General features: G+C 39.8%; 1 protein-coding gene across 1 annotated transcript in view; it reads left to right on the top strand.

The window, feature by feature from the left end:
* LOC138449659 (cholesteryl ester transfer protein-like) overlaps positions 1-9867 on the top strand; it is a 330995-nt gene extending 321128 nt beyond the window's left edge. Inside the window, exons 17-18 of the mRNA XM_069604786.1 lie at positions 9021-9106; positions 9197-9867. Of these exons, the coding sequence (XP_069460887.1) occupies positions 9021-9106; positions 9197-9271 (161 nt within the window). The 3' untranslated portion in view covers positions 9272-9867. The remainder of the gene's footprint in view (positions 1-9020; positions 9107-9196) is intronic.
* The last annotated feature ends 1422 nt before the right edge of the window (positions 9868-11289 follow it).

Consider the following 11289-nt stretch of genomic DNA (forward strand, 5'->3'; position numbering starts at 1 on the left):
ATTCCCACCCTTGTCGGCCTCTTTGATGATCAAATCATTATGCCATATGACAAAATTATCTACCTATAACTTTTGTTTGCCTCTGTATTTTAGGCCTCTCGCCTTGTTTTTTGAATTTACACAATGCATGGTTTTTATACCAACATTATTTGTTTATTGGTGCATAATTGTCTATGATTTTGTTGTGTATTATGTTTAGCCTCGGATGAAGAGTCGGTTTAGACTCGAAACACGTGTCAGGCTACTTTGCAAATAAATCCATCGCACTTATAACCACATCTCTCTTCAATTACTTGCAACACATGCCTATATTGCACTCTTGGGCGCAGTGCGACTGAGAATTGTTCATGCTCTAATTGTTTCCACAACAGTGGGTTGTACTTGGCAGTACTCCCACACTTCTCAGGCACCTGCAGCCTATGTGCACTCTTAATATTTATTCATACAAGTGCTTTGGGTTTGTGACTTTTTCTGCCAAACCTGTGTTTTTCCTGTTATATTTTAGTTGTTGATTCAGTTTTTGTTGACTGTCTTGCAGAGAGTCAACCTTTTCCTGACACTCCACTTTTAATGTATCAAATTGGGTCTCTTGCTCAGAATTATTTTGTTGTTTTAAAGCCAAGTCCTCTTTTAACTGTTTGATGTCATTTTCAACTTCTACCTCAGAATCTCGCCTCTTTTGCAATTTTTCTTTGATTAGTTTTAATTTGGTCTGGATTTGAGTTATGAGCCCAGATTGGTTTTGTGCAAGAGTTCTATTTTCTTCATAGTTTTCCTCCATAAACCCCATGTGGAGATATATGTAGACTGTGAATTGGACTATTTTAATCTGCTCCTCTTTAATGCTCGGAGTCATGTACAACTCTCTTAAGACTTGATGTAACAAGCCACCATCCCACCACACATCCATGTTCATGGATGTGACCTGTTGCATCATTTCTACTAGCCAGGCCACCTGACCCTGCTCTGCCTACTCTCCTCTAATGAATAGTTTGTGTGGAAGGTGCTGCCTAGCCAATTTAATCTCAACAGTGGTCATTATGAAGAGTGTTCTTCCTTTATTAAATCATTTAGATAAGGGTAAACCTGTATTTTGATGCTTTTTGTGTAGTTCCGGGTTGATTTTACTTTATTTTTACACACATGCCTGATACTTACGTCTAGGTTTTGGGATGGCGCTTTTACAGTGTAACACAGCTTTCTAACTCCAAAAAGTATCACTACGTTTTCTGGGTTAGCCTGCTGTGTTAAGCTGTCATGGGTGGAAACACTATCTCAATCCCGGCAATGAGCCCCCACTGTGTCACGTTATTTAAAGATGCGCCACACTCTAGACCAGGACTCTTTCTGTTGGCCAGGGATGTGGCACACAATAAAAATGTTATTAAGTTTATTACATTCAGATTCTGTTTTTGAGAAGGCAGCCAACCCGTCACACCCTCCCCCCCTTAACGTACACCCCATGTCGCAATGGACCATGAACCAGCCCGGTGTGTAATAATGAAATATTTATTTATTTATAATTTTTAATACAAATCAAACACATTCAATATAGGGCAGCAATCACCAGTGTGGTGATAATTACACAGTAAAATGATAGGATACACTTAGTTTAACCTTCTAACATCAGATGCACAATACACAAATGAATGAAAGCAAGATTACTTTTTGGGTAGAATTTTCAAATGGCACCATAGTTAGGCATTCCGCCTGCAACACTCCCTCAAACCCCTGTTAACCAAGTTCTGTGTGGGTGGAGAGGAGTAGCAAGGAGTCAGGTATTCTAGGCAAAAATCAGAATGAAAATCCGACCTACCAGCATTGAATGGGATCAGATTGAGAACCCTTGAAAAATGAGCAAAATGGCACTCAGAATTACTGAATGGTGATTTCACATGTGCGGTTGAATGAATAAGACAACAATGTGTGTGACTGTAGTAAAGAAGCCAGAAAACGTACAAGCTACAAGGCAAAGTACTAAACAACGGGCATACAGTTTAGTTTTCACTGGTTTAAAATAGGCAAACAACTTCAGAAATTAGCTAAACAGACAGAATCGGAAATTGGTTTTGTTAATAAGGTACAAAGGCACCTAACAGGTATGATACTAAAGTAAAAGGGTGACTCTGGATGGGTGACAGTATGGGATTCTTAGTGGAAAGGAAAAATTGGATTTTTAAAAGGAAACACTTTCACGGGTGACTCGGTTTTGTTAGCAAAATGATTGGTTCTACTGCAACTATATTTCAGTGGGTAGGTATTTTTAAAGACACGGTAAACAAGGCCGTAAATTTGCAAGGTTAACCTATCCACGCCACGTTCATCTCTATGGAAAATTAATACTTACACAACAGACTGAAATGGTTTGGAAAGAATTGCGCTAACACATGGAGACTAACACAGATTCTTTTAAGGACAGGACACACTGAGGATTCTGACAATTTAAGAAGTACCAGGGTACTTATAGGGTTTCTTGTTGGGTTGCTTATTGGGTTGGAAAAGTTGCAAGGTAACAAAATGGTGTATGTGGCTTTTTGATATTAGGGAGGGGTTATACTTACAAGAAGAACTTGAATTGGGTAGTTTGGACAGCTAACCGGGTCTCTGGACAGCAGGACAAGGGTCTGGTCCCTGCGCAGTGTCTAGTCTCTCCTCTAGTGACTCAGCGAGGCAACCAGGGTCTGGTCTCAGTGGACAGTGAGTGCATCAGCTGGGCAAAGACAGGTCTGGTCACAGGATTCTCCCAAAGGGGTCTGCAGCCTTTCCTCCTTTCTCCGTGAATTATTGGGGGGGATTTTTGTAGGGTTGAATTTTGGATAAATGGTTCTGCTTGGATAGGGGGTTCTGGGTCTGGATCAGCTACCCATGGCCTGGCACATGGAGTTTTGCAGGGCGAATGTGGAATGTCTGGATCTCTGGATATTGATTTTTAAATGTCTGATTCTTGAATGTCCTGACTTTCCCTAAGCTTCCTCCTTTTATAAACTGGATGACATCAGAGGATTTTTACTATGTGGGCATAAATAACCTAGACCTACCTCTAAGATGGGATAGGTCGGGCTGTGGATGTCGCTGCCTCCCTGTAAGCAGATTGGACCCAGGGAAGTGACATCAGTTTTAGTGTGTTTTTTTATGATGTGCTTTCTTCTATCATAGTTACATTTGCCAAAATCAGTTATGAAACAAAATGCTTATATTTACAATTGTTGACCTCCCGAAAATCAGATGGGCAGACCCCATATTTTACAAGAAATAGTCCATTCCAACTCCCAAGTTTGTGCGATGCTGTTTTGTCCTTCTGGCAATCTTTCGCCATTTCTATGGTAAACATTTCCCCTAAAAATCTACAAATGGATACACCGAAGCCTATCAATGTTGGGCATATTCTCATCAACTTTCATAACTGGTCATGTATGCTTTCTCCAGAAATGTCTTTTTCCTGGTCTTATTTTAATGGTACACAAATGACATTAAAATTGTCATAATTTCACATTAATGCTTTTTTCCGTTACGTTTACGTTTACATTACTAAAATAAATGTTTTAACATAACAAGTCTTTTAAATCCAATAGATGGTATCTGTCACTGGAGGGCGGTCCTTAAAATCTCCCTAGTCATCCTGCCCCCTCTGTGTCAGTTCTGGGCAGCAGGGTTACCATAGCACCCTTTGATTCTGGCAGATGCAGCCGAGGAGAGGTGTCACAAGGAATTCACACTTTTCTGTGAAGTGCTGATTCCCCTTGTTCCATTTTTCCCTTGCTGGAGAAATGCCAGTCAGTCTGACGAGGTCGCAAATTCTCACACCTTAGCCCTTTCATAGTTTGTGGAGGAGATTCCTTTCCCAGGAAGGTATAGTGCCTTTGACTTTCCTGCCCAGGCCCCTTTATTCTGCTGTTTTCAAACACACATTTTTTTTCTTCCTTACTTTCTTTCACAGAAACCAAGTCTTTGGTAAATAAATATAATATACACTTAAACCAACCCAGTTCCACCCATAACATACTGTGTTTGTGCGAGTATCTGGGATGATTTCACATTTTCAGCTTTAAAAAGTACTATTTCACTGTCTTTGCAAAACAAATTTACACATGCTTATTTTACATGGGGATTTCACAAGATGCGGTTTCTTTAACACACATTTACAGAAAAGCCTTGACAGATCAGTTTCAGTGCATGGAAAGATTCTGGAAATAGTTTTCTTTTGTAATTGACGCATAGCCAGGGAGAAAAAGCTTTCTTTTTGAAGTGCTCTGCATGGGTTACTTTGTTGCAAGAGTGAATGCGGCACGTGCGGCCTGAAATGGATTTCTCTTCTCTTCACTGATTTAGCTTGACACCGGATGCCATTCAGTGAGGAATGCCCACATTTGCTGGTGTACAACCTTAATATGGATGAACATTGCTGTGTTTTACTAAAACCCAAGCTGGGTGATGTTCAAAAATGAAGTTAGCACCAGTGCAAGGTCGTTCTTAAAATCAGGACATTTTCTTTTTCAGTTTGAAGTTTTGAGCTGACAGCATAGCAGCACTGAGCCAGGCTGCCTTTGAATTCCTTTTTTTTTGGATTCCCATGAAGAACATAACTGCAGCCATTCTCTGGGTGTCTGTTCTCCATCTTGTCCCATTTGTGCACAACAGAAACAGCACAGCCATGGTTTCTGTAACTGCTAAAAACACAGTTTTGATGCAAAGGAATATGTGCTCAGCCGCCACAGCGCAGCCATTATTTCTGCAACTGCTAAAATGCAGTTTTGTGAGGCAAAGATTTCTGTTGGGCTGGTAAATGTAGCCCACAGAACAAGTACATTGTTTAATACATTAAGTAGTTCAGGATTTGTCTTCTGATCACCACTGACATCTTGTTACCAACATTACAAATACAACCCCTTGTAGGGACTTTTCATCAACATTAATTGTATATGTGATGTCATCAGTGATGTCATCAATGACATTTGTGATGACGTCTTTGATGTCCTGGATGTTAGTCTTAGCAGTGCACGCTGGTGGCACGAGTTATGGTTGCTTAGCTTAACATACATTTCTGAGGTTTTTCGGTTTCAATTGTAACCATAATGTCTCTTTAACAATATTTTTTCATTGAATTTCATAGGTTTTTATTAGTGCACCTTAACCATAATGTCCCTTTAACAAAGCTTTTTCAGTGAATTTCATGGGTTTTAACCAGTGCACACTGATTTCCTACAACTTACTAATACCATACTTACCCCAATATAGCAAACTTTTTGTTCAATTTACAAAATTTTACCTTAAAACTCTGCAATTTCCCACCGTCTAGGACAATTGTTAACAGTTCTGTACACTTTTAGCAAATTTTCCACTGTTTTTGCGTTCGTCGATGTCCACGAACGTCTGAAGTCATCGCAGACTTTCCAGACTGTTTCACGTGACCGTGCGTGAGCTGCATGATTATGTGTCCACGAACGCCTCCGCAATTCGTGAACGGGTACGTTTCTGCACAGACAGTTTGGAACAGCATTTTCGGCTGATCGAGCAGCTTTATAGTTCCAAATGTACCCTTGCACAACTCCTACACCTATTCTAACTCATTATCCATTAACAATCTAGCACAGAGCACATACTTGAAAGAATATTAGCAAAACTGCTTTTTATCTTAAAAATGGCATCAGCTTTTGACATCCCTCCTCCCCAAGAGCCACCATCACCACGAGCTGGAGGACTTACACTACAAAGAAAGCACAGTACTTCCAAAAACAATGAAGAGGAACAAGTAGATAAAGTACAGGTAGTGCCTACCTCTAGCACCCAGAGAGAATCATGGGTGTCTCAGTTATTTACCACTGTTGGGAATGTACCAAAGGCTAAAGCTACCAAAGTGAAATACACTGAGTGCAACGTTGTACTGAGTCGTGGACTACCTGGACAGTACTCCTACGGGACCACATCCATGCACCGCCACACCAAATCTAACCACTGCAATGCTCTCAGAAAGAAAAGATTGTTCCTTTCTTAGCAAGTATTAGGCTGGCTTCCTCCACCTCATCTTCCTCAACCAATACCATAACCAAACAGCCTACGTCTGCAGGACACAAAATCCCACCAGCTACCTTACAAGCAATAAAAAAGGCTGTTGATCCATATCTTTCAAAGACAACAGTACTCTGTATATACTGCAACACACCACTGTGTAGTGGGAGCAATTTCAAAGTGCTTTTGAAGCTGTAATCAAGGTGCATGAGAAACACTTCCCCCTACTTTAGATGAAACACACGCACAACATCTTCCCCTGTCCACCTGCCCCTCCATATTAGTACTTGGTGCCTCTTCCTCATTTCCCTCCCCGCCTTACTTACTGACCTCTTGTGCAAACAAAAATAAAAAATAAAAAAGGTTCCTTTAAACCACCTTTCACAGTTAAAAAATATAACTACAAAAAGAATCGTATATACACCATCTACTTTACATTTCTCAGTAAAGTAGATAGACTCAATAAGATTTTCCAACATTTCCATTGGGATTTTGTGTTATGCTAACGGGAATAATGTATTTTTTTATCCTGCATTCCAGTGGCTGGAACAGGGGATTATGGCCCGGCAGCCCAAATTATTGTCCTAAGCGAATAGAGGGCAGATAACGAGGGCTCCGAACCGTTAAACAGCCGTTTTCGCAGTGACTTTATTACATGGAACCACCCAGATATCACACATTTGTTTTATGATAAACAGATTTACATGTGTTCTAACATGTGTATTTGTTGTTTCAAAATGGTGTCATGCAGGCATGGATGCATGTGTCATGTTGTCACCAGTACAGAATACGCCAATGCATTTGCTCAGCAATCTGATTGTAAACAAATTCTTACTAGTTATGCTTCCAATTGTAAAATATAATATATCACAGCAAGTTGCTAATTTGATTTTCCTTTGCTTATGGCAACATTACACCATTATGTATGAATTATATCATGGTGCTTAATAACTAACAAAGTTGTCCAAGAATCATCAAACTCTGAAAGCAAATTATTTAACTTACTTTCTTATTTAAAATAGGAAGAAACAAAAAGCAATTAATCTTATCTATAGACAGGAAAATACACCACAAGTTCCTGGCTACAGAAAGGTCAGCAATATGGGTTACTTATAAAAAATAATTGAAATTAATTCCCTCATTCATGCTATTGGGCATAACCATGCACAGTCTGTCAATCCAAAGGACTCTCGCTCTAGTAGACACACGATGTTGGTATCACGTCAGCCTTGTTTGATCACTTCCAAAATTTGAAACCTGATATTTGATTACTCCATTGAATTAAATGGCACACCACCGAGGCATTTCCATGCCAACATATCATTACATACTATCATATCCTTAAGATGTTTGCTCCTTGTATGTACAAAGACAGGGATTCAATTATATAAGGTATAACATGTACTGTTGTCCCAAAAAAACAGACCAATGATTATGTATGATTCTTTTAAGTTTAAAGCTCTGTGTAGAGTATTTTGAGATGGGAGGTTGTTGTTTATTTGAAAGTGTTCTCTCTCTCCTGTCTTGTTTTTTTGCCATACCTTAGTCCTAGCAAATAATACCTCTTAATCCCTATAAACCCATTGTGAAAATTGTAGAAACATGTCATCCAACTGTCACAAACACTGTAAACCATATAGTATCAAACGAGGTACCTTTAAGAACTGACAAGGTTAACTCCTTTCAGTGCTTGCAGGATAACAGCGTGACTGATGTAATAACGTACTACAGTCAGTGGCTTACGATAAATGTTAGTCACTAATTAGTGTACATTAATGTTTATCAACACATCCAGAAAACAAACTCCAGGATTGCCAAATGTTGGTGTGAATTGAATTTGTGTGTCAAGCCCATCAATGTGAATGGGAAATAAGGATATTCCTAAAATATCACTGATTTATCTGCCTTAATATGTTATGTACTTATGCCAGATAGGATAACGTAAGCTCTGATCATTTTCAAATGTGTGCATAAAACAGTATGCCTATGCAAAGGCCATAGTTTCCACCATTGAGGTACCTGAAACTTGTAACTACAATTTCTTACCATATCCAAATTATGAGTTCTGAGCAGTACATTCAAATAATGCTATAAGGAAAATGTTCTATGCTCCTTAATCTCACTCTGCCATATGTAACTACTCTACTGCTTCTTAACAAAGATCATGGGGGGTAATGGATGTTTATGGACTTTTAACATCAATAGTGAATACAATATCCATTGGTTCATTAGTGATGTTCCCTAAAAGTTTTAAAAAATGTGTTGTGTCTGTTATAAGTAGTCACTTGACAAATGACTCGCTGCTAGAAAAGATCACTGTAGATCCCCAAGGGTTGTAATATGCTTTTAGTGGCTGATACAATAGGTGTCCATGGTGGTTTAGTGCATCCTTGTGTGTTTTAGCCAGTTTGTAAAATATGGTAATTTGTGGTTTTCAGAAACACCTTAGTTTTGTCAGGAAATTAATTCTCTCTTTTGCAACTTTGTCTAGAAGAATTGTACATTTGACAGATATTTCTAATAAAGGATCGAATTGCAAAGGAGCATATATGGTACTATCATTCTTTGATATTCTTCATCGTAATCCGTTGTGTTAAAACTGCTGCTCCTTTGTTGGGTACTCACCACTTTGGTTGTGAGTAATAAAATCAAATGGTTTACAACATTTTTTACTACAAACAGGCATATGGGGGTTGGCGTTAGGTATATAGAAAGAAGAGGTGGGGGATGTAGGGGGTTATCCCAACATTTTGCATTAAAAGAATCTGTAAAATAACACTTGTTTTTACCCACGAACAAAAAGATTTGATGTTCTAACACAGAACCCCTTTGTCAGCTGGTCTTATAACAAGATTATCGTCTGTAAATAGAGACTTGATTAGAGCGAGTTCCTGATGTCTTTGCTTGTCTTTGGAGTGGCATTCTGTGCCCCACAAGGGGTATACAGCCTTTAGTATATACATACTCTTGATTCCATCATGTAACATAAATGTGTGGGTTATTGCTATTCACAGGCCTTGAATCTGCTCTAACATTGATGATGAACAGTGAAGGACTGCATTTGTTCGAAATCAAAAAACCAGAAATTATAACGAACGAGGCAAGTAAAGAGGTGCTTTTTCCTAAAGTATATTTCAATGATGTCGACAGAGTCATGCGATGGAATTAACGCTTTTTCTCTCTTCCCTAGGGATACCTGATCATCCAACTGGACTTTGGGTTTCCACATCATGTGCTTGTTGATTTTCTTAAGCAATCTTTATAGGACAAAGCCCATCAAACGCCTGATCATGATAGTGTATCTGAAGGTCACAGGTCTGCCTCCCTGTGGCTGCACAATGACTTTAATCCTTCTGAGGTTAAAATGATCTACGGCGAGTTGGGTCATGTTAACACCTGTTATTACAGTGATCACTCACTGATGAGAACATGATTTATAATAGTATTATTACTGTAGGAACTGCTTCTTAAGGTACACGTGATCTTGCGTGTATATACCTACTGATTTGTTTTGCTAAAGCTCCCATGTTAGAACCTTAGCTTTATGAAGATGATTCAAGAAAGGTCAACCTCAGTTATCTTTGATGTAAAGCGATTGGAGATCTTTCAACTATAATGTATTCACCAATAAAAATGTGATATTATTATAACGCACATTCAAGAAGTATTAGAGCCTACATGTTGTGAAATAATAGTCTTTTGATCACAAGTGTGACATTACTGAATTATCTGGCCTGGGAGGAAAGTAAGGAGGCAGCTCTGGAACCAGGTATTACGCCACAGGAGAATAAATGGAATCTTTATTCATCAGCTTTTACAGGTGATAAGCGGTGAGGAGACTCCCATAGTAGCTGACCCACCTGGTCATTAATCTCTCCCACATATTACAGGGCAGTTGTGAGGTCTAATGACCTGTAATAAGAAAACAGCATCACCATTACACTTTTAACAATATTGCATTTCAGTTGTGATATCACAATGCTTGCTGCTTGAGCCAACACAGAGAAGAATTCTAGATGCCACTGCAGCATTTAAATCCCTGACAAGTTGCCTGTTGTGTTTACACATTGCAATGTCAACATTACATTAAAACATGGAGTGTAGAACATGCAGATCTCAGAAAGTGAGCGTGCTTTCTGCAGATGATGGATAGGATGGGTGAGAAGAAGTCCTTGCAGCGTGGAGACTGTCATAGGTGTTTTTTCTAAATAATGTTGATGATCTCATCTTTACTGCATCTAGTGGAACCGTCTTACAACAATTTGGCATCCTGTGATGGACAATGAAATGATGCCACAAGAGGAACGACTGGTGGAACTCAGCTGTAAAATGATGATACTGTTCAGAGGAACAGAATGTGCACTGCATATGAAGAGAAACACACACAGGTCCTGCCATCCTCTGGCCAAGCATTGAAGAGGTAATGCTTGGCCATGGGGACTAAGTGATGTGCCTTCAAGCAACACACAGATGGGTGATATCCCGGCAGTATTATCGGTGGGATACTGCCCACGCTAATAACGTTAACACCACATGGTCCAACGTTATTAGCGCCAGATCAATGGTTGGGTGGTAATGGGTATTTCCATTGGACCCAATGGGGCATTTTCAACGCAATCAGCGCGCGCTTATAGCGCCACACTAATAGCACCGCACTAATAGTGCTGTGCTAATTATGCCCAAAAATTGACATTTTTCCAGCACATTTACCCCCAGCTTGGTGCTGGGTATTAAGCGCCTTATAAATAACCTATCATATCATGTTCGTGGCACAGACGGAAACCTGATTGTGTGGGATCTAGGAGATTATTAGATTCCACAAAACCATTGAGCTGTGAGTATGCAGTGGGGTCATTGAGCTTTGCCAAGAATCGGTTGTTGGAAATGGGCATGTAGTTGATGATTGGTAGGAGAGGGTCGAGGGATGTTTTTTTGAGTAGAGGTTTTACAAGTGCGATTTTTAAGGCTTCTGGGAAGTTGCTGGAGGTGATCAAGTCATTAAGAATGGACCTGGCCAGTTCTCCTGCACAGATGGAGGTGAAGATTTCTTTGAGGAGAGAGGCGGTACAAGGGTTGAGGGGTGAGCCGGAGGATCGGCTGTCAGATAGTAGTTTGATGAACTCATCACTCGAGATAGGGTTGAAAAAGCAGAACAAAGGGTTCTCGGGAGGGTGAAGGGTTGTTTCTTGTAGAGCGGGTTTTGGGTGGGCGGACAGGATGGAGAGTTTGGTGTTGAGGGTGGCCACCCTATCTAGGGCTGTTCTGTGGAATTGTTTAGAAAGG

The sequence above is a fragment of the Ambystoma mexicanum genome, chromosome 1p (genome assembly GCF_040938575.1).
Source record: "Ambystoma mexicanum isolate Mex_15411 chromosome 1p, UKY_AmexF1_1, whole genome shotgun sequence".
NCBI lineage: Eukaryota > Metazoa > Chordata > Amphibia > Caudata > Ambystomatidae > Ambystoma > Ambystoma mexicanum.